General features: G+C 57.2%; 2 protein-coding genes across 5 annotated transcripts in view; one reads left to right on the top strand and one right to left on the bottom strand.

Moving 5' to 3' along the window:
- The first annotated feature begins 94 nt into the window (after positions 1–94).
- On the top strand, positions 95–3,974 carry MPG (N-methylpurine DNA glycosylase). Of its 2 annotated transcripts, XM_080981606.1 has the most exons (5): positions 95–394; positions 1,805–2,009; positions 2,431–2,568; positions 3,240–3,306; positions 3,457–3,974. In XM_080981606.1, the coding sequence occupies exons 1-5, from the start codon at positions 110–112 to the stop codon at positions 3,932–3,934; spliced, it is 1,173 nt and encodes a 390-aa protein (XP_080837732.1). In that variant the 5' UTR covers positions 95–109; the 3' UTR covers positions 3,935–3,974. The 2 variants fall into 2 exon arrangements, with proteins under 2 accessions (XP_080837732.1, XP_080837733.1); XM_080981607.1 differs by lacking the exons at positions 2,431–2,568; positions 3,240–3,306 and having other exon boundaries at positions 237–394.
- The window catches only part of NPRL3 (NPR3 like, GATOR1 complex subunit), a 36,010-nt gene continuing 17,378 nt past the window's right edge, over positions 3,918–22,549 (bottom strand). Inside the window, exons 1-14 of one of the 3 annotated variants that reach the window (XM_080981603.1) lie at positions 21,647–21,789; positions 20,120–20,189; positions 17,778–17,816; positions 14,533–14,662; positions 12,421–12,495; positions 10,465–10,618; positions 10,050–10,131; positions 8,372–8,509; positions 8,015–8,171; positions 7,098–7,204; positions 6,829–6,958; positions 6,538–6,727; positions 5,484–5,676; positions 3,918–4,886 (exon numbers count right to left, since the gene is read on the bottom strand). In XM_080981603.1, coding sequence (XP_080837729.1) covers positions 4,721–4,886; positions 5,484–5,676; positions 6,538–6,727; positions 6,829–6,958; positions 7,098–7,204; positions 8,015–8,171; positions 8,372–8,509; positions 10,050–10,131; positions 10,465–10,618; positions 12,421–12,495; positions 14,533–14,662; positions 17,778–17,816; positions 20,120–20,189; positions 21,647–21,764 — 1,749 coding nt within the window. In that variant the 5' untranslated portion in view covers positions 21,765–21,789 and the 3' untranslated portion in view covers positions 3,918–4,720. Of the gene's footprint in view, positions 4,887–5,483; positions 5,677–6,537; positions 6,728–6,828; positions 6,959–7,097; positions 7,205–8,014; positions 8,172–8,371; positions 8,510–10,049; positions 10,132–10,464; positions 10,619–12,420; positions 12,496–14,532; positions 14,663–17,777; positions 17,817–20,119; positions 20,190–21,646; positions 21,790–22,549 lie in introns of those variants that run through there. The other 2 variants (XM_080981604.1, XM_080981605.1) reach the window with 2 other exon arrangements.

Below are 22,549 nucleotides of genomic sequence, written 5' to 3'. Positions count from 1 at the left end.
ATTTTCTCAAACAGGATCTGATGATACAATTACGGTTCACTGTTGAGCAAATACAGACACGAAACAAAAGCAGGGTCAGTAAAGCCGAGGTCTGTGCCTGGATGCGCGGATGCCGAGAGACGCCGGGATTCCGCGCAGTCTTCCGGGTTCCCCCGGCTCCCCCCGGCAGGGGGCGCCCCGACGGACTCGGGGGGGCGGAGACCTCGAGGGGGCGGGACGGCCAGAACCCCCTCCCTCTAGCGCAGCCATGCCGGGGCCGCGGAAGCGGCTTCCTCGCGAGCAGGAGGCGGCGGCGGCGGACGGGACCCTGGCCAAGGCGCCCTCCCCGCCCCGCCTGGGCGCCGCCTTCTTCGACCAGCCGTGCGTCCGCCTGGCCAGGGCGCTGCTCGGACAGGTGAGGGACGGGGACCCTCCTGGGAGGAGGCGCCCGGGCCGGGTGGGCACGGCTTCCTTCGCCGGGGAGGCGCCCCCGAGCGGGGCCTGGCCAGGGCAGGAGCGAAAGCGCAATTACGCACGCAGAGAAGCGCACGCCTGAATTCTACTCATGTTTCATTGTTTCGCTGTTGTGTCCCCCGCACCCCGATGATTTTAGCTGCTTCTGTTTCATCTGTAAGACGCCTTGGCTCCCCGTGTGGAGAAAAGACAGTTCTGTATATAAATTTAATGATAATAATAATAATAATAATAATAATAATTTAAAAAAAAATACAGGGTCCTCGCCGCGCAATCACATTCACCCAGTGCTATACCAGCTGCACTGGGTCCCAGTGGAGTACAGGATCAGGTTTAAGGTGCTGGTTTTGACCTTTAAAGCCCTATGCGACCTAGGACCCTCGTACATACAGGACCGCCTCTCCTGGTATGTCCCACAGAGGACCTGACGGTCTTCAAATAAAAACATCTTGGAGATCCTGGGCCACAGGGAGGTTAGGCTGGCCTCAGCCAGAGCCAGGGCTTCTTCGACCGTGGCCCCGATCTGGTGGAACGCTCTGTCCCAAGAGACCAGGGCCCTGTGAGACTTGACATCTTTCCGCAGGGCCTGCAAGACAGAGCTGTTCCGCCAGGCCTTTGGCCAAGGCACAGCCTGACCCCCTCTCTCCTTCTGTAATCCTCATAGAACTTTTAACCCAATGGTTGCCATTAATTTGATATTGAATTGATTTTAGAATGAATTGATTTTGGAATGCTGTGTTACTTTTATTGTTGTTAGCCGCTCTGAGCCCGGCTTCGTCTGGGGAGGGCGGGATATTAATAAAATATTATTATTATTTAATATTTAGCCATGCAGCCCCCTTGTGGCTCTTTGCTCCTGCCCACTCCTCCCACCTGGTGATGCTGCTTCCAATGGGGGGGGGCACCTGAGACCTTCTGCATGCCAGGCAGGTGCTCCTCCGCCCATCTAGGGTGCCAGAGGCCCTGCCGCTGTTGGGGCGATGCCAGGGTTGGACTCCTCCTGCTTTTTTTTGCACAGCTTCCGGCTTCCTCTACGGAGCGTCTTCTTGTTGTGCGGCCAGGACTCTGTCAGATCTCGGAGGTCAGGGTGGGAGCCTCCCTGGTGGTGGGACTTCTGCTGCCAGGGCTCAGCCACTGCCCCCTCTTTCGAACCCATCGCTTGCCCCCAGAGCTGTACCTTCATCTTTGCAACCACATGGGGAGTCTCTGTGCGCTGCCCACAAGTGGCAGTGGCTGCAAGAGTTGGCTTTCTGAAATGTGGAAGAGGGGCTGGCATGCCCTCTCTCCTGCAGCCCCCCAGGCGGCTCTGGTCTGGGGGCTTGTGGCGCTCAGCCTTCCCTCTGCTTCCCAGATCCTGGTCCGGAGGCTTCCAGATGGGAGAGCGCTCCAGGGACGCATTGTGGAAACGGAGGCCTACCTGGGAGGAGAGGACACCGCGTCCCACTCCAGGGGCGGGCGGCAGACTGCCAGGAACACGGCCATGTTCATGGCGCCGGGCACTCTGTACGTGTACCAGATCTATGGTATCTACTTCTGCATGAACATCTCCAGCCAAGGTAAGCAGGTGGCCGTCCTGTAGGAAAGCTCTGAGCCCTCCGGGGGAGTTTGGGGGGCCTCTCCTGCCCCCAACCCTCATCTGGCAGGCACACAGGCCCTGTGGGGGGGGCCAAGGGGGCTGTGCTTTGTTCTGAGCATCATCAGAAGAGAGCCAAATTGATGGATCTGGCCAAAGGGTCCATCAAAGCCAACATTCTCTGTGTCCATCCAGAAACTCAAGGGAATAATAATAGTAATAATTTATTATTTATACCCCACCCATCTGGCTGGGTTTCCCCAGCCACTCTGGGCGGCTTTCAACAGAATATTAAAATACAATTAAACATTAAAAACTTCCCTAAATAGGGCTGCCTTCACATGTCTTTTAAAAGTAAAATAGTTGTTTATTGCCTTGACATCTGACAAGAGGGCATTCCCCAGGGCAGGTGCCACTATGGAGAAGGCACTCTGCCTGGTCCCCTGTAACCTCGCTTCTCGCAGGGAGGAAACCGCCAGAAGGCCCTTGGAGCTGGACCTCAGTGTCCGGGCAGAATGATGGGGGTGGAGACGCTCCTTCAGATATACAGGAGTGAGGCTTAGATCAAAGCACTTGGGCTGACTTTCTGCTCCCCAGGCAGCCTAGTCCTTTCTTCAAGGTGGGGGGTCCAGCCGTGGTTGTTGCTTGAAAGCCCCCCCCCCCCGATCCTGGCTTCTTTGAACCAGGGGAATATGGTGTGGCCTCCATTTCTGCCCCTCTCCCCCAGACAAGTGTCCCTGGTCGGCTGCGGCTGCCGTGTCCTGGCCTGTGGCAGTGGACAAGGGCATCCCTTCCGGGAAGGGGCAGGGGGCTGACTGTGCATGCCCCAGGGGCCGCATCCCAGTCCTGCCTCCGGCCCTCGCAGCAGCCAGCCAGGGCCCCCCAAGGGAAGCCCACAAGCGGGAACCAAGGGCAGGAGCAACTGGCTGCACTTGGGATTCGCGGTATCTCATATTCAGAGGCATTTGATGCCCTTTGAAAGCCCTCCAAGTTGGAGGCCATCAAATTCAATGGTTTATGTGAGGTTTTGTCTGTTCTGACACTTCCAGAAGATCAATAAGAATAATTTTCCTCCCTCTCATACTAGTACATGGCAGGAGAGGGAGGAAAACGCCTCTCTTCATTTTCTGCCCACTATGCCTCATTTTGTACCCCTCTCTAATCCCCCTCCGTACTCACTTGTTTCCTAAATGCTCCAGCGTTTCCTCCTCAGGGAACTGGTCCAGGCAACGTCCAGATCCTCTTGGTTGCCCCTTTCTGACCCTTCTTCACCTTTCAAGGTGAGATGACAGCAACGGCGCATGGTCTCCCCATAGATTGGTAGAAGAGGATTAGAATACGGGAGGTTTTCTTGCGACCCCCTTCCGAAAGATCCCTTGAGCCGGGATTGGCCTGCCCTGACCTTTGCCCCCTCCCTTCTCTCTCGCCAGGGGAGGGGGCGGCTGTCCTGCTGCGCTCCTTGGAGCCCCTGCAGGGCCTGGAGGCGATGAGAGAGCTGCGCCTGGCTCAGCGGAAAGGGGCCCCCCGCCCCCTCAAGGACCGGCACCTGTGCAACGGGCCTTCCAAGCTCTGCCAGGCCCTGGCTGTGGACAAGACCTTCGACCAGCGGGACCTGGCCTGCCATCCGGCCGTGTGGCTGGAGCCCGGCCTGGACGTGCCCAGGGAGGAAGATGTCATCTCCGCTCCCCGCATTGGCATCAGCGGCGAGTGGGCACAGCAGCCCCTGCGCTTCTACGTCTGGGGCAACCCGTGCGTGAGCGTGACGGACAAGGCGGCCGAGGGGGCCAGAGGCAGCCGGCCGCCAGCAGAGGCCTCTCCCTGCTGCTGATGCCCAGGAACTGGGGGGTCAGGAGGCTTCCCAGGATGGGGAGAAGAACAGGGAAGGCCGGGACTCTTTCAGCCTTGTGAATTTATTTCTTTCCATAATAAAATAATTGTTTTGCTTTGAGGCTGGTGTTGTGGCTGCGGAAAAGCCTTCCTGCCTGCAGCATATTGAAGGAAGGAGCTGCCTGCAAAATGCAGAATTGGAAGGAGGAAGACCCCCCCCCCCCCACGATGTGGGGAGATAAGAGTTCCTCCGCTGCTAGGAAGAGGTACCAGAATCACCCCAACAAATTCTCCCCCCCATTCCCTTTGTTAATCCTGCTCCTGCCCCTTGTGGAAGAGAGAGGAGCCACCTGACTGAGCAAGCAGGATGCGGCCAGTTCAGGTGGCCTGAGAGAGGAGGCCAGGCCAGTGGTCACCTGCCCTTCAGAAGTGTGGAAGGTAGGTCTGTGGGTCAAGGCAGGGAGGAAGAGAGCCGGTACTTTCACAACAGACTTGTTCCCTGACTTAAGAGGAGAAAGATTTCACATTTTCCAGCATGTGGTTGTAATTGTGCAATGGCAGGTGAACAGTCTGAGGCTTGCCTGCAACTATCAAGACACAGGTTCCCCCCCCCCCAGCTCTCCACACCCCCCCACCCCAGAGAAGTGTCCAGCAGATGGATCGCTATGTCTGCAGCCGTCAGCAGAGGCCCAGAAGAAGCACCTGAGGCCTGGCAGTGCCAGGAGCGTGACCGAATCAGGCGTCTGTGCACAAGGCCCCCAAGTCCCCTCCTTGCCCCCCATGTGGCTGCAAGAAGGGGGTGCCTTCTTCCCCCATCCCGAGGGCCAGCAATCCTCCTTCAAAGTCCTGGGCAGCGGCGGCCTCTCCTCACTTCTGGAAGGACTGGAAGACGGAGATGACGGGGTCTTCGTGGTTGGTCACCACCAGCACGCCCCGGAACTTGTCAAAGAGCATCAGGAGGTGTGAGCGGCGCATGTTCTCGTTGTACATGATCTCCTCCAGGTGGTGGCGCCCCCGGAAGTAGTGCAGAAGCCTGGGGGGGGGGAAGGAGGGCAGAGGTAGGGGGCAGCAGCTGCAGCCTGGGCAAGGAGCCCCCAGCGGGAAACCCGAGACAGGGCGGTCGCTGGTCCCAGGACCCCCCAGCCCAGCCGGGAGAGCTGCAAGGGCCGGGCAGGGCAACCCCCAAACCTCCCCCTTGATCTCTCCGCTCTCCCAGAGCAACTTCCACCCCTCCAAAGGAAGAAACGGCTGCAGGTGCCAGAAGTCAGGGGGAGAAGGGCAGCTCCCCCAACCTGTGCAGGGGGCAGAAAGGCAGGGGGGGTCTGAAGGGGCTGGAACCGACCTGCGCCAACAGGGCAGGGGCTGCTCATCTCAGCTGCTCATTGTGAGCTTTAGGGTCTCCTTCAGAAATGGTCTTCAAATTACAGAAGCCATGGGTGTAGCCGGGGGGGGGGCAGATCAAGTAAAACAACAGAAATACTTAACTAACTGACAAATCACACTGGCTCTGCCCCCCTAACAAAAATCCTGGCTGTGGCCGCCCTACGGACTATGTCCTCTTCCCAGAATCAGCCATCGCCCCACCCGGCCCTTTCCTTCTTTGAAGGCAGCTGCCCCCCTCCCTGCCTACCTGGCAAATGTGCGCAGGTCCTCGGGGTTGTGGGCGGCTGGGACGCTGAGGATGGCCTCTCGCTCGTGCTCCGGGAGGCTGGTCAGCAGGTTCTCGGTCATGCGCTTGTTCACAGGGGAGTCCCCTCCGGGCAGCAGCTCTGCGCTGGAGTTGTCCATGCTGGGGCTGGTGAGCGTCATGTCGTCGCTGCTGGCTGGGGGGGACAAAGACGCAAGGAAGCGTGGAGCGGGCCGCCCCCCTCGGCTGCCCTCTTGCCCACGGGGCTCATGCGCACCCTCTCTCACACACACCCAGCAAAGGCAGGCGCTTGTGCTGTCACTCGGGGCCCGTCACGAGAGGGCCCCCAGGCCCCCAAAGCAAAGGGGGAGAGACGCAAAGAGCAGCCTGGGCAGAGCATGCATGCATGTGCCTCTTGTGGAGAGAGCAATGCTCAGGGCTCCCCCCCCCCCAGCTGCCACTGCCACCCCTTGCTCTGTGAAGGGTGTGGAAGGATGAGGCCATACAAGATTCATTGTGCAGACGGACGGGGGCTGAAGCTCGTGTGGCGTTTGCAAAAGCCCTGGGATCCCCCACAACCCCTTTCCGTCTTTCGCTGGAGTAGAGGAGATCCTTTCCTACAAGTGGGGCAACTCAGCCACAGCCGCAGCTCAAAACGGGGCCTTTGCTGCAGTGGCTCCCTGCTTGTGGACGTTCTCCCCTGGGAGGCTTGCCTGGCGCCTTCATTCCATCGCTTTAGGGGCCAGGCAAAAGCGTTCCTCTTCAACCAGGCCTTAGACTGATGAAAAAAATCTACGGCTTATGTTTGTGGAGAGGGGACTTTGCAGCTTTTCGGGGTATTTGTTATTAGGTTATGCATTTTGTGTTCTCATTTTCCATTTTTTTCCATATTGCGTATAAAGGTAACAAACTAAATAAAAACAGTAAAGCCTATTATGCCCAGAAGTATGATGGGAAAAACATTTGGAGCATCTGGCAAAAGGTAAGATGGGGACAGACTCAGTGACCCAGGACCCCTTCGCAGCAGGGCTCCAAAAGACACACACACTCCACCTACTTGGGGAGCCAAAGCTGAGGGCGTTGGGGGTGCTGAGGCTGCGCCCCCCGACTCTGGCCGCCAGGGGCATCTCCTCCGCCCGGGGCCGGACATCCTCTTCCTTGGGGGGCACCATCAGGCAGGCGTAGGTGTGCAGCTGGATGAGCAGTCGGTGTTGGAGCATCCAGGCGACCATTTGGACGAGCTGTGTCTGGCGGGGGGAGGCAAAGAGGGGCTCAGTGGGGTGCCACACGCCACCCCCCGGGGGCTGCCCAGGGGCCAGCTGGGTGAGGGGTGCCAGGGGCAGCTTACCTCCTGCACGGGGGGAGCCAGGGGGTCCTTGAACTCCGACAGGGACACCGGCAAGGAGAACTTGGAGAGGACGGAAGGCAGGTCGTGGCCGGGGAACTGGCAGGCAAAGTCGTCCGCCAGAGGGGAGTAGCTGTGGGGGGAGAGGCAGAGCAGGCAGGAGGTCAGGGGGGGTCTCTCTGCATGAGCCCCCCAGCCGCCCCAGAGGCCAGCATCGGGGGAGGGGAGGGGAGGGGAGAGCACTCGGCAGAGCTGGATGCCCAGAGACTTACAGGCAGACGCTGGCATTGGGAGACAGCATGTAGACGTTGTTCTCGCACAGCGGGTAGACGATGATGGCCTTGCCCCAGTAGACCAGGTGTGCTGCCAGCTGGAACACCTGCCACAGGGAGGGAAGGGGAAGACTCGCACTCGGCACCAGCAGAACCTCCCCAGGTTCCCGGGCCCAAGCGGCAGGAGGAAGCTGCTTCGCCAGGGAGAAAAGGCCTGGATTGGGGTCACATCTAGGGAGTCCCCCTTTTTCTCAGAAACTGCCTGGCCTCTCCTCCAGCCACAAAAGTGCCCCCCCATGGGAATCTCCTGGGTCCCACCTGCTTTTCTCAGTTGTCAACTTGGGGACACCGGCTCCACTTTTGAGGAGAGTTGGCCCAAGGCCCCCTGAGTGAGGAAGGGGCTGAGCAACGTCCCTCCCCATCTCCCAGATAGCCAGGTAAGAGGCGTTGCTCCAGGCCAAGAACAGAGCCTCCCCCAGCCCCACAGAAGAAACAGCAGCAGCGAGGGAGGGGCAGCAGTGGGTGCCGACCGGGGTCAGAGGAGGAGATACTGCTCTGGGCTTGGGGGCGGGGAGCCTCCCAGTCGAGGTGCCAACCCCTCCAGGCAACAGTGGCATCAGAGCTACTAGTCCGGAGTGAGACACAGAGCAGAAGGTGGGGAAGAGCAGCTGCTGCCTCAGTGGCCTCCGAGGCCCCTGGGATTACCACTGGGGCATCCAGGGAGGGGGGCGTTCACAGAACCACAGCGTTGGAAAGGACCCCCTCTGCAATGCAGGGATAACGGCAGTCAAAGCGGAGAGTCCCTTTGGCCAGGGAGCAGACTGGAGGCCTTGCTGGACCCAGCCCAGAATGGAGGAGCGGGTGGTGCTTCTGGCGGCAGCCCCCAGAGTCTTAGGACACCCCCCCTTCCCCCTCACCTGCAGCAGCGCCAGGTCGGCGTCCTGGGCCAGCTGCTGGAGGTTCTTGACGGCCGAGGTGGTCCTGACCACGCGCACCAGGGCGGGGGAGCAGTCCAGCGGCAGCTCGCTCAGAAGCGCCTTCTCGTCCTTCAGCAGCAGCAAGGCGTGGTACGGCCTGAGCGGGGGGAGAGACGGGGGCACACAGACATTCGCAGCATTGCAGGGCTGCAAAGGGGCCCCCCAGGGTCATCCAGGCCAACCCTCCTGCAACGCAGAGACACCCCACTGCCCCCCAAAGCACAGATCCAGACGCGCTCCGGGACCAGGAAGCAGCACAACACCCCCCCCCCCATTTTATTACGACCCGGTCTTTACCGAATGGCCTTGAGGCTCCTCTCAATGGCTTCCGGAGGGATGAAGCGAGAGGCAGCGTAGTGGATTTTGTGGGGCAGGCAGAAGCTCACTTCCAGCCAGTTGTTGATGTGCAGCTGGACCACGCCTGTCGTGCAGAGGCTGCGGGGGACAGAGAGCAGGTGGAAGAGGCCGCGTGGCCCAGAGCCCCCAGCCCTGGCAGGGACTGAGCCGCAGGCCCCCTCGACAAAGGGCTTGACCCTCGACTCAAAGGAACAGCCCCCCTCTCTCACGCTGGCTGGGCCAAGGGTGGCTGGGGCAACCGTCAGTTGGGAGGGGTACAAATAGCAAAACTGTTCTTGAACGGCTCCATTTTCAAACGTTTTGGCTCCCAAATGCAGGAAACCCAGAAATAAATGCTCCGGGCTTTTGAACGTTTTCTGGAACCCAAACGTCCGACGCAGCTCCTGCTTGAGTGCAAGAAGCTCTTGCAACTGATCAGAAGCTGCGCCTCGGTTGTCGAACGTTTCAGAAGTTGAACCGTCTTCCGGAATGGATTACATTCGACAACCGAGGTTTGGCTGAATTTTTATAATAAAGAACAGGAGCCACCAGCCGCAGCTCCCTCTGCAGCCCCGTCGATGGCCGCCAGGTGGCGCTGGGCAGCTGTGAGCCTGACCCAAGCAAGCAGCAGGATTCGTCCAAGATCAGAAGGATCTGGAACCTGGCATTGTCAGGGGAGACCCACAGCAGCAGCCGTAATTGCAGAGAGGGAGGGAGTGCACCTGTGCTTAGGACACTGAGCGCAGTTCTAGCTGCCTCACCGCAAAACGGGCATCGCAGGGCTGGGAAAGTTGCAAAAAGACCCAGGCAGCCCTTGAGACTGACCCAGAAACTCCAGCCGGTGCAGAATGCGGCGGCGAGACTCCTTACGGGGTCTTCGCCGCAGGATAACATTCACCCAGTACTATACCAGCTGCACTGGCTCCCGGTGGAGTACAGGATCAGGTTTAAGGTGCTGGTTTTAACCTTTAAAGCCCTATGCGACCTAGGACCCTCGTACCTACGGGACCGCCTCTCCTGGTATGTCCCATGGAGGACCTTACGGTCTTCAAACAAAAACATCTTGGAGGTCCCAGGCCACAGGGAGGTTAGGCTGGCCTCGGCTAGAGCCAGGCTTCTTCGGCCATGGCCCCGATCTGGTGGAACGCTCTGTCACAAGAGACCAGGGCCCTGCGAGACTTGACATCTTTCCGCAGGGCCTGCAAGACAGAGCTGTTCCACCAGGCCTTTGGCCAAGGCACAGTCTAACCCCCTCCTTCGGTAATCCCCATAGAACTGTAGCCCAATGGTTGCCATTGATTTGATTCTGAATTGATTTTAGAATGAATTGATTTTAGAATGCTGTGTTACATTTATTGTTGTTAGCCGCTCTGAGCCCGGCTTTGGCTGGGGAGGGCAGGATATAAATAATTTATTATTATTATTATTATTATTATTATTATTATTATTATTATTATGACCCAGGGGCCAGAGCAACACCTGGGACGGAGGCCTCTGCTGGGCTTTCAACCTTCAGCACCCCCACCCCCACCCCAGGGCTGAGACCCCAAAGGCTGACTTCGAATCATAGAACTGTAGAGTCGGAAGGGACCCCTCTCGGCTAATCATAACTGACAGACGGCCACCCGCCTATGCTTACCTGTCGTAAGCCTCCTTCAGGTCTCTGGCCAGCTTGCACTTGGGGAGGATGTGGAGGAAAGGCGATTGGGGCCCTTCAGGCGCTGGAGGAGGGGAACAACAGCCAGGTATGGCTTCCGGGGCCTTCAAAGGGCTTCCCCAGGAAACCTCCTCACCCCCCCCCAGCTCCAAATGGACATGCCACCCCCCCCCCATGGCTGCTGGAAGTGCCACGAACAGCAGGCAGGGCGTTTTTGTGTTGTGAACCACCCTGTGATCTTTGGGTGAAGGGCGGGATACAAATCTAATAACTCAATAATAATAAAGCCCCCACCCCGCCCAGCTGAGCCCACGAGGGCCAGACAGATGCCTGGCCTGAGGGTGGGGGGCAAGCAGTAGAAGGGCTCCCTGCGGCCCCCGGATCCGGCCGGACTCACTTTCCGAGATGGCAGAGGCTTCGTCCTGAATGGCCAGGATGAGCTTGGCCTCTCGCGTGAGGTACTGGCAGCGGCGCTCCTCATGCTGGAGGACAATGGCGATGCGGCGAGAGAGATTGTGCAGGCAGCTGATGACTGAGGGGTCCGCGGTGGCCTAAGGGGGAGACGGGGGGAGAGAGGTGGCTGGGAAGGGGGCAGGCAGGGCAGTCCGGCCGCAGGACAGAAGGGGCCCCACCAGCTCAGCCAGAGGACTTGGGGGAAGCCATGGCCTGGAGCCCAGGACTGGCTCTGTTTTGGGGTTTTCACATTTATGTGCGCAAAAGCCTGTCAGAACCTTTGGGTCCTTTTAGCTGCAAATTAACCCATCTGCCTGGTACTCTTCAAGAAGACAAGAGATGGGAAGAAGACGAGAGAAGAATGGCAGGTGAAGTTGATGGACTACGCTGCAATGGTCAAAATGACCAGAAGAATCAGAAATCGGGAAGACAACATATTTAATGAGGAATGGGGAAAGACCATTGTAAAGAGTTAAAATCATTAGTAGGACTGGAATATCACTTGTAGTTTAAGGGCAAATTTTGGACACAATGGAGAAGTAAAAGATTTGGATCATCAAAAAAGATGGAGGAAATGATTAAATTAGGACCCACAAAGGGGAGGATGGAAGTCAAGGAGATTCCTTGGGATCTTGTTTGTATGATTTATGTTTGATATATATACCTGTAAAATTTTAATTTGAAATAACAAATAAATTTACAGATAGTCAAAATAAAAAAAAAGCTTTCAGATGCCCCACAACATGATCTAATTAAGTATGTTTACTTGCTTAATTGTATTTGGCAAAAAAGCCAAAAAACACTAAAACTGCAGGATCAGGCCCACGGCCCATCTAGTCCAGGATTTTACCCTCACAGTGACACCAGGCGCTTGTGGGGAACCAGCAAGCAGGATCAGGGCCCAAGAGCCCTCTTCTTCAGGATTCAGGAACATGGCAGAGCTAGGGGCCATGAGAAGCCCTCTCCTCCTCCAGGAATTTGTCCAATCCTCTTTGAAAGCTTGTGGCAGTGAGTTCCATAGTTGGCTCTGTCCTGCCTTAAGGATGACTTTCTTTGATCTGCCCTGAAGCTCCCAGTGACGCTCCTGTTCTGCTACATCATGGCGGCTGCCCCTTAGCCCCACCTGCTGTGGGCCAGCCATTTCTCTGAGCCCCCCCAAGGAGACCCGGTCCTGAGGGAGGGCAGACCAGAGCAGACCAGCTGTGCAACCCCCCTGCCTGCCCTCAGCCTCGGGGAGGTTGGAGCTGGGTCCCTGACCCACAGGCCGCTGCCTGGGCTACCGGCCAAAGGGCCTCCCCATTGCTGTCCACCCTGAGAGCTCCCATCCCTGAGACCACGAAGGTGCTTGCTCAGGCCTCCCCCTAACCCACAGGTGGAGGCTGCTATCAGCCCCACGCAGCTGGCAAGGTGGGGCTGGAGAGGCAAGCCGGAGGGGGCTGGAAGGCGGCTGCCAAGCCCCAGTTAAGGAGGGCCGGGCTGCCGATAATGCTTGCCACCCTGGTCCGCAAACCGTGACTCAGCTTTCAGAGCTCTTGCTGAGTCACAGAGCTGCTCCTCCGCTGATTACCAGGCCGGGGCCTCTGCCTGCCCCACCCGCCTGCCCCACCCAAACCCCAGGCAGGCCCTTGGGGGGTGGCAGAAGCAAGGAAGGCTCCAAAGCCTTTCCTGGGGTAGCCTCCCCCCCCCCATCAGGCTCCCCCAAGCAGCCTGGAGACCCTCGATGGCACACATCCCTGCAGAAGAGCCAAGGGGCTTGCTGCACCCCCCAAGCCAGCCCCACATTCTCACTGGACTTTGCAGCACATGTGGGGTGACCCCCACGCCTGGGCTCTGATTCCCAGGAAACGGCAGGTGCCCCCTGACCTGGCTGCTCAGAACCCGGAGGCAGGGAGGTCCTTACCCTCAAGGCGAAGACGACATTGAAGAGGATCATGGTGGGCATCTCCCGCTTTGGGGAGGGGTCTGTCTTGGAGATCTGCAAAGCAAGCCGGACTTTTAAGGGGGCAGCCAAGAGAGGGGAGGGGGCAGCCTCTGGCAAGGAGGGTCTTGGGGGGGGCTGGGGAGGGTGGGGGGGCTGGGGAGGGTGGGGGGGGGCTGCAGGACTACCTCACCCTCACGGGGCGTAAGCTGCTGTACACTAGGGAATCAGGCGGCTGGTCCAGGTGGCAGGGCTTCAGGTAGGCTCTCCCTCCCACCAGTCCCTGCTTCTCAGCCCCCCCCCTACCCCACAGGGTCGTTGTGGGGATTAAATGAGCAGGTGGGGAGAGAACCACACAGGCCCCCTCCTTGGAGGAAAAGGCGAGGCAGAAATGGAGTCAATCCATCATTCAAATAAAGCCACAAAGCTTGCTAGCCTGGTCTTCCTTCCCACTGGCTGTGGCCCCCTCCCTGGGCTAGTGTGGAGGAGGCAGCCTGGAGGCAAGGAAGAAACCAAAGAAAAGGAACACGGGTTGCCAGGGAGAAGGGAGACCCCCCCTCCCATCTCCACCCCCATCGCTCCGCCCGGACACTGAGGTCCAGCACCGAGGGCCTTCTGGCGGTTCCCTCACTGCGAGAAGCAAAGTTACAGGGAACCAGGCAGAGGGCCTTCTCAGTGGTGGCCCCCGCCCTGTGGAACGCCCTCCCATCAGATGTCAAGGAAATAAACAATGACCTGACTTTTAGAAGACATCTGAAGGCAGTCCTATTTAGGGAAGCTTTTTAATGTTTGATGTTTTATTGTGTTTTTAATATTCTGTTGGAAGCTGCCCAGAGTGGGGTATAAATTATTATTATTATTATTATTATTATTATTATTATTATTATTATCATCATCATTATTACTGCTGCTCCCTCCCCTGGCCTGCATGGGGTTTGTGCCCACGAACATCAGCCTACTAGGGGCCTGATCTGATCAGAGGCTCGGCACCTCTTCCCAATGCTCAGGGACAGGGGCGGGCAAGTGCCTCTGAGCATATGCAGAGCCCTAGCCGCCACCAGCCCTCCCACCTCATTTTGAAGGACTCTCTGGGCTTCACAAACAGAAGGGAGATGCGAAAAGCCCAGGAAAGTTTGCAGCAGCTGCCAAAGGACTTTGCAGGGTCTGCATGTCACCACAAGGAGGCGCAGGAGAGCCGGAAGTCTGAGACACCCCCCCCCCTTTGGCACCCATGTCTCCACCCCAAGGGCGGCTGCAGGACAAGGACCAAGGAGACCCCTGCCCAGGAGGCTCTCCAACTCTGAACTGTGCAGTCCCCCCCCCCCCACTAAGAGCAGAGCTGTTGTTTTTAAGGGGGGAAATATGGAAACCAGCTGGCCGGGCCTTTCCTAGAGCGCTCCAAGGGTCAGTGGCAGAGCAGCTGCTGGGCATGCAGAAGTCCCAGGTTCAAGCCCCACTGGCATGACCTCCAGGGAGGACTGGGAGAGACTCCTGCCTGAAACCCCAGGGAGCTGCTGCTGCCAGTCAGTGCGGGCATTATAGGGTTAGATGGACCAAGGGTCTGAACAAGGCAGCTTCCTCTGTCCCTGTGCTCTGGCTCAGCTTCCGAGACCCCCAGCAGCCGCATTACAAACTGTGGGGCACCAGTCCGACTCCTCGTGATCGAACTCAGAACCCCTCCAAATTTGGCAGGCCAGTTCAGAAGTCGAGGCAGACACAGGTCCCAGGAAAGCACCCACACGGGTCGTGCAAGCGTGGAAACGCAACTCCCCCCTGGAAGGAGAGCCGGAAAGGGTTCAGCTCCCCAGAGAGGAGAGGAGGCGATGTCAGGGCAAGGACTGAATGATGTTATGGAGGGAGAAAGGGCCACCTGGGGGCCGGCCAGCAGGCCCAAAAGCAGAGCGTGAGAGGGGGCACCTGGGGGGCAATCTGGCTGGACGGCACTGGGCGACTGCAGCTGGCCCCCCAGGGCTGCTCCGAGCTCCCCTCCCAGCCCACCACTGGCCAGCTGAACCATCAGGAAAGGGGCCGGGGCAGCAGAGGGACCCAACTCACAGGCTGTGCCCAGGCTGCCCTGGCGCCCGCGGGGCCTACCTGCCCAAAGGCGTGCTGAACCAGGGTGGGGTGTCCCACGAAACGGACGTTGTCGATCTTCAGCTCAAACTTCTTGCCGCACATGTCCGATTTGGTAGCCAGGATCGTTGCCAGGATGACGTCCGAGAACCTTCGGGAGCAGAAACGGGCATCAGAAACGCACTTGCGCAGGCCCCACACCGTCCCGGAGGCGGGATGAATTGGTATGCATTGTGTCACCATTAAGTCTACAAACACACACACACACACACACACACACGAGACATTGGGGCACCTTGGAGTCCATCAGGTGGGGGAAATTAAGATGCCGCAAAGATCACCGTCTTTCAAATCATCAGAATTATATCGAGAGGGAAAGCGTCAGAGGCTCATGCAACTTTTGTTAATGACAAGCTCTCAGGAGGAAAGATTAGGCAGAGTTTGCAGGCGCCGGACAGGTGAGGTTCCCCTAAGCAGCAAGGTGTGCGGACAGGTCGCTTGAGGACAGGCAGCGCGATGGGGCTTTGCTCCAGAGCAGGGGACCAGGAGGCAGCTGTGCACCTTCCGATGGTCAGGGGTACCAGCACCACCTGGGGGGTCACCGACTGCCCCTCCCTGCGAAAAAGGGCTCCCTGGGCCAAAGGGGCAGGTGTGCCCAGCTCTGCTTCCTGCCTCAGGCGTGTCTGCGGGGGGAGCAGCTGAGCCCCATGGCCCCCTCCCAGTGACGCCAGAGCCTTAGGTCTTGGGGGGGCCAGAAGGGCCCGTCTGCAGCTGGGAGCCACAGGCCAGGGCCAAACTCAGAAGCCCTCCTCCCCCTGCCGGTGTCCCAGATTTCCTTCTGTCGAGGAAAAGATGCATTTATGCATGGGCGAAGTTCATCAGGAAAGGGGGGAAATGTGTGGCCTGCAAAGTCCTGAAGTTCCCCAGAAGGAAGGATTCTCTCTGAAGAAGGGCAGGTTTTTTGGGGGGCGGGGGTGGGGAAGGACTTCCTTTTGTCTGTCCCAGATGGCCATCTGTCAGGGATGCTTGAGTCCTGCATTGCAGGGGGGTGGACTAAATGGCCACTTGGGGGTCCCTTCCCACTCTACGACTCTATGAACCTTCCAACATCTCTCCACCAAAGGGGATATTCTGCAAAGCTGCTGCTTGCTCAGCTTTGGGAAAAAGGCATGAAACTGTAAAGGTGGCACGTCAGCATCTGCCTGGATGACTCAAAAAGAAACTAGCTTTGCAGGCAGAAGCAGCAAACCTGCCTGGTCAACGGGGGTCTTGCCTGCTGCTCTCCCATCTCACAGCTGCCAGGAGGCCAACTTCCGGGCGCCAGGGAGACAGTGAGGCCTGGAACAAGCTGTGCCCTACGGCCCTCTTTGCCCTTCAGCTTCACCCAGAAAGATTACCCTGCCCTGGGTGCAGGCAGCAGCTGCAGGGGCCGTGGCCGGGAGAGATTGCCAGCTTATCAGCCCCGGCAGAAGTGATCAAGTAGGCTGCACAACGCAGCCGAGGGAGTCCATGCACAAAACCAGAGGCATCAGAGAAGACAGCAGGCCTGCTGTGGGGGTAACAAGACTGCATGGAAATATGACCCGGGAGCGAGTGGAGAAGTGACTACAGCAAGAAGCTCAACAAAGTCTTGTTACATCTGGAAAACGGGCAAATTCTGCTTTGGCCTCCGTTTCCAAACACTTGCCGGCCTCCATCTGTCTCGAGGGACAATGGAGTGTGCCTCTGGGGGTGAAAAGTCAAACCGCTGGAGAACCACAGTGCCTTTCCTATGCTACCACCCAGAAAAGACTCCCTGCCGCTTTTGCTGCAACCGTAATCACACGGCTGCTGAGACCCCTCTGGAAATTGAGAAAATACTTGAAGCCAAACTTGAAATCTGGGGCGCACAGATCACTTCCACTCCTCTGTTCTGGCAACGGGAAGCCCAAAAACTTTGTAAATGAGTTAGAGCGGCTTTTCAGAGGAGTAGCAATTGTGCATTGGGGGCGCCTACCCCTAACCTTTCTCTGAAAGCAGAGAACCAAAGTGACTGAGCTAAAAAAAAAAAAGGTTTCTTGGGTTGCAGAGGAGAATATTGCTCCCTTCCCCACCTCCCACTATTGTTAAGAGCTCATCTGCTTATTCAGAGCTGGAGACTTTGTTTTAATCCACTTGACGGCCTCTTTGAGCAGCTACAGAAAGGCAAACCTGCTTTAAAGGCACACAAAGTATTTTATTTTAAACAAGCATCTTCAGGGCAGGCAGTGCTCTGAGACAGCAGCCATCAAGCCATCAGCTTATTGAGAAGCTGTTCAGAACAGGGCGGCCAGGGGGGCAAGGGAGCAAAAACCTCCTGGGCTGCTCCAGCCCCACAGCCCTGAAGGATGCCCCATTGCTCTGAGCACTGGGAGGCAGCCTCCCCCAGAGGCAGAGGGAATGCAGACGGGGCCGGGGGCAGCCTCTGGGGGCCCAGGTCAAAAGCCGCGTAGCACACGCAGGAGCGCCGCTCAGTCAACTCCCAGCCACCCTACCCTGACGGAGGTCCACAGCCGCAACCCTCACTGAGTCTCTGAAACGGGAGGCTGGGCCAAACCTGCACTGTGTCCCTCTGAGCTTCCCCCTCGGTAGGGGCTTCCCTCACAGGGGCTGGGGCCTGTGCAAGTCTGCTGGAACTGAGGACCCCCGGGGGGGGGGAGCCAGGACCATTTGTCACGAAGAGGCAAAAGGAGGGCGACAGGAGCCTCACACTGTCTGCATTGCAGGCCGGTCAGCTTGCATCCTGCATACTGGAGCAGAGCAGCCAGTCTTCAGACAAGTGTGTCCCCCAAATGCCTTCAGAGGGAAAACATGACCTTTTTGTCTCCGTGGAAAAATCAGTTCCCCACTCACTGCAAAGCACAGCGTAGCTGTTTCTTCCAGCTATGGGGCGGAAAGGCCTTCAGAAACGCAGGCAACAGCCTTCTCCTGGGTCAGACTGATGGGCCGTGTAGTCCAGGGGTGCCTGCACTGACTGGGGTGTCAGGCACAGGGGGTCTCTCCCCCCCCCCAGCCCTGCCCTTGGGGTCTGGGACCCTGAGCAACAATTTCCTTCCTGGCTGACCTGCCTGTTTCTCAGGCCCTTTGCCGGCCTCCCTGCGCACCAGCGTGTGGTTCCGTGACATTTGCAGCTTGGTGGGAAAGAGAAGTGAGCAACAAAGTGCGAGGAGAAGGAGAAGATGGTGGAGACAGGGAAGCCATTCGAGAGAGAGAGAGAGGCGCTGCTGGCGGAGAAGGTTTGGTCTTACCCCGACACCACCTGCTCATCAGTGAGCGGACAGGGCTCTCTGAAAACAGGAACAGGGGCTATGAGCACCACGCGGAAACAGAACACAAGAATCAACCAGGCAAAGTCACGCAAGGCACAAAAACGTCAACGCTGCAAAACTGGGCAGCTGGAGGTTAGGGGACTGTCCACATATTGAAATAAATAAAGGCTCCTTGGAGAACGAGCCCTTGCCTAGCGCCTCAAGGGAGAAACACACCCTGAAAGCCTGGCTGGGGTTAGAATGGGGACTGGGAGCGGCTGCTGAGACCACAACACCCGTCCTGAAAGACGTTTCCGGGCACAATTCAAAGTGCTGCTGCTGACCTTTAAAGCCCTTTAAAGCCGTGATGTCCAGCACCGAGGGCCTTCTGGGGATTCCCTCCCTGTGAGAAGTGAGGTTACAGGGAATCAGGCAGAGGGCCTCCTCGGTGGTGGCGCCCGCCCTGTGGAACGCTCTCCCACCAGATGTCAAGGAAATAAGCAGCTACCTTATCTTTAAAAGACATCTGAAAGCAACCCTGTTTAGGGAAGCTTTTAATGTTTGATGAATCAAACGCCCAGAGTGGCTGGGGAATAAATAATAAATTATTATTATTATTATTATTATTAGGCACCCCTTATCCTTGGGCCACAGGAGGCAACCCCGCCCATGCCATGGGTGGGCATCACTGCCCAGCAGATGAAGGCCCCAAGGGAGGCACTGTCTCCCCACACTGACAGGCTGTGCTAGCCCAGAACAGTGGCAGCAACCTTCATGCCTATCTTTCCGCAGGACCTGCAAGACGGAGCTGATCCGCCTGGCCTTTGGTTTGGAGTCAGTCTGACCCTCATGTTTCCCTCCCCTTATGGTTTTGGTTTTGATTTATGGGCTACTCTTAAAATGAGGCTGCATTTTAAATTGCATTTTAACCTGTATCTTAAATTGGTTTTAAATTGGTTTTTGCTTACTAGCGGGAAGGAAAACGGCGTTTCCGTGTGCTGCTCTGGTGCCGGTTCGCCAGAGCAGCTTCATCACGCTGGCCACGTGACCCGGAAGTGTCTGCGGACAGCGCTGGCTCCCGGCCTCTAGAGTGAGATGAGCGCACAACCCTAGAGTCTGTCAAGACTGGCCCATACGGGCAGGGGTACCTTTACCTTTATTATATTTTTACTGTAATTTTATTGGTGTTAGCTGCCCTGAGCCCGGCTCTGGCCGGGGAGGGTGGGGTATAAATAATAATAATAATAATAATAATAATAATTATTATTATTATTATTATTATTATTATGTCCTGCGCAAGAGGCAGCCTCTGCAGCAGGATTCAGCAACCCCCACAAGCCTATCCCTATCCCCCATCAGTGGGGCCAGGGGAGCTGCTGCATCAGGGGCTCCAGGAGCCCCCCAACCCCGTCCTGCCCCTTTCCTGCCACCAATGCTCCTCTTCTCCCCAAGATGCCCCCTTCAGATATGCCCCCCGCCCCACGCTGAAGGTGAGCCCAGCCCCGGCATGACTGGGGAACTGCAATCACAAACGTGACCAAGTACAAGCCCCAGAGGCCTGATTCCGGCCAGGCGGAGACGGGAGGCTCATCCTGCTGCTTACCTGGAAACTCCCTGGCTGCCAATTCAAGGGGAAGTGAGAGAGGAAGACCCTTATTGCCTTTTCATGTTATTTTATCTGGAAGCATCAGGGTTCAGGGGAACATTTCTGGCCTGCCCACTGCAATGACTTTCTGGTTTTCTGGAAAGAGGAAACTCAGCTCTCTTTTGGACCAAACAACCAACGCATCTTTAGGTGCTGGGCAAAAACATTCCTCTTTTCCCAGGGCCAATTGAACAATCTATGGCCTTTGAAACTGGAGAGAGGGGGTAATTGTTTTTGTTGGTTACTGCGCTATGCATTTTAGTGTTTTTATAATGTAAACCACTCTGTGATCCTCGGATGAAGGGCAATATACGAATGGATAAATGAATAAATAATAAAGCAAGGCTTGTGCAGGAACTTCCCATGCAAGAGTCTTATGCTTGGGTTGGCTAGAGACCTCTTTCATAAGTCAAGATAGACACCCCGGCATTAAAAGCCACGCCTCCCTGCCACACCTGCGGAGCCACAGGTGACCCCCCACCCCAGCCGCGATGGTCAGGGTCCGCTTTGATCAGGATCCAAGCAGCCCCAAGCCAGCCAGCCAACGCCCCTTTTGCCCTACATGCCAGAGCTCTGGGACTCCAGCACATCCCACCTGGTGAGGTTCCAGGTGCAAAGGTGTCTTTTACGCTCTCTACACAAACCCATGACAACCAGCAGGAGGGCTGGCGCTCAAGAGAACAGGAGCCCTACGTACCTGGAGTCTCCATCTGGGTCTTCGACGCCGTCGCCCAGACTGTTCACGGCATACCTGCTTCTTGGTTTCCCTAGGAAAGGAAAAGGGGGGAAGTCCAGAAGGCCAGAGAGGTTTGGGTTAGAGCAGAAACCTCTTCCACCTAATTCTTAGCAAATAATAATAATCATAATGATAACAATAATAATAAATTTTATTTATACCCTGCCCTCCCCAGCCAAGACCGGGCTCCGGCGGCTAACACCAGGTATAAAAATAATTGATTAAAATACAACTTAAAAACAAGATTAAAATACAACATTAAAATGCAGCCTCGTTTCAGTAGAAACGCAAATCAAAAACCTTTTTGCGATATGAATGTCAAATCTTCACCTAGGCCAACTATCCAGACTGAGCTATATATGAAATGGGAGCCCGTGGCACAATTCAAGTTGCCGCTTTGGACCTCATGGCTTGAGCCCAACGTATTAGGCGGGCGGCCATCTCCCTAAGGCTTTACGGCTGATCTCAAGAATCAATTGAGATGCCTATCAGAGCTCAGCTGGAAGGGAAAGGGCATGTCAGGAGGCATGCGAGGGACCAAAGGGGACATCTGGTTGGCTGCGGGGAGGATTCCAGGCTCTGAGGGGCCCCTTTGGGCCTGATCCAGCAACCCAGGCTTTTATTACACTCTTCTTGTCCCTGGGTGCTCCTCAGCTGGGGAACTGCCCTCCCAAGATCCTTTTCCCAAGGGGGAAAAGAAGAGAGTATAATGGCCAACTGGCCAGCTGCCGGGACACGGAGCGCCCATGAGTGTATTGCTGGGGGGCAGATGCCTCAAGGCGGAGCCCCCAGGGCAGGACTTGGGCCCCACAGCCCTCTCCCTTCCTGCGTCTTCCAGCGAGCAGGACCTGAGCGCAGCAGCCGGATTGGGAAGGAGGCTGCCTCAGGCAGCGGGGGCAGGACCAGGGGCGGCTGGTGCCCTTTGGGAGGGGCAGAGGGGCAGGAAGGAGGCTGTCGGGGGGGGCACAGCCAGCTCCTTCTCAGTTTGCCCCCTTCTGCCCTGCTGCGTTCAAGGGCAGAGCTGCTGGAGCTTAGCAGCGTGTTGGCAGCCAGGCCCACACCCTTGGGGGGGGGCAGAAAGGAGACCTGGGCGGTCTGGAATTTCAGCCGTGCCCCATACAATGCCCCCACCTCTCGCGCCCCATTCTGAATCACAGTTGCAGCGCCCCCAAACCGGTGGCCGTGGCCTCTCCTTGTGGGAGCAGAGTGACCATTCTGCCCTGGGTGGGAAGGTCCCTCCTTTCCACGGCATCCCAGAACTGTAGAGTCGGAGGGGCCCCTAGGGTCATCTAGTCTGACCCCAGCTAAATCCTCCCTGGCAGATGCTGTGTGCCCCCCCCAGACCTCTTCTCAGGGAGGAGGCTCCCCTCCCGCGTCGCCCCCAGCCCCCCCCGCCGTTTTCCCACTCGCGTGTCAGGGTGTCGCGTGTGCTTGTGGTGCACGTGTGAACGCGGGCGCGCGGGGTCCCGGGCAGCGGCTCCTCCTCACCGGTGTGGGCGGCGGGGCTGCCGGGCCCCCTCTGGAAGGGGAAGCGGAAGAGCAGCTTGTTCCCGCGGCTGCCGGAGCTGACCAGGATGACGCTGATGGGGCTCGAGCTCTCGCCCATCCTCGCCCGCCGAGCCACCCAGCCACCGCGCAGGCGCCGAGGGTCACGTGGCTCGCCGGAGGAGCATGCGCGGTCCCCGCCCTCTGGACTACGGCTCCCGTCGGCCAGCGCGGCTGGGGGCAAGGCACGCCGGGAGTGGTAGTCCAGAGAGTGGGGAGGGGGCTGAGCGAGCTTGAAGCGGATTTCCCAAGAATTCCCCATGGTTAGTCAATAAGAATAAGAGTAATTTATGATTTCTACCCCGCCCATCTGGCTGGGTTGCCCCAGCCACTCTGGGCAGCTGCCAACACAAATTATTATTATTATTATTATTATTATTATTATTATTATTATTTTCTACCCTCCCTATCTGGCTGGGTTTCCCCAGCCACTCTGGGCGGCTTCCAACAAAAGATTAAAAATATATTAAAACATCAGTCATTAAAAAAATTCCCTTCAGGTGTCTTCTAAATAATAATAATAATATTTTAGATGCAGCCCTTCAGGCGAGGATTGCAGGTTGGTATGCAGAATGGAAACACAAATGCAAAGCACCATCACGCAAAGCAAGACCAGCCCCTCCCTAGACACGCACAGGTTAAGAGGCCAAAGGCCCGGGAGAAGAGTTTTTGCCTGGCACCTGAAGGCAGGTAAAGAAATGACAGGTTAGTTGATTGCATTTTAACTTACGTTTATTGGATGTGAAAAAGCAACAAATTAGATCTTTTTTAAAAAAAGAAAAAAAGCATCGCAAAGCTAGGGACATCATCACCCAGAGCTGCTCTTTGGCATTTTGTGGCCCCCAT

The sequence above is a fragment of the Podarcis pityusensis genome, assembly GCF_964106645.2.
Source record: "Podarcis pityusensis genome assembly, chromosome: 14".
Lineage (NCBI taxonomy): Eukaryota > Metazoa > Chordata > Lepidosauria > Squamata > Lacertidae > Podarcis > Podarcis pityusensis.
This window is presented reverse-complemented; position numbering and strand designations above follow the sequence as displayed.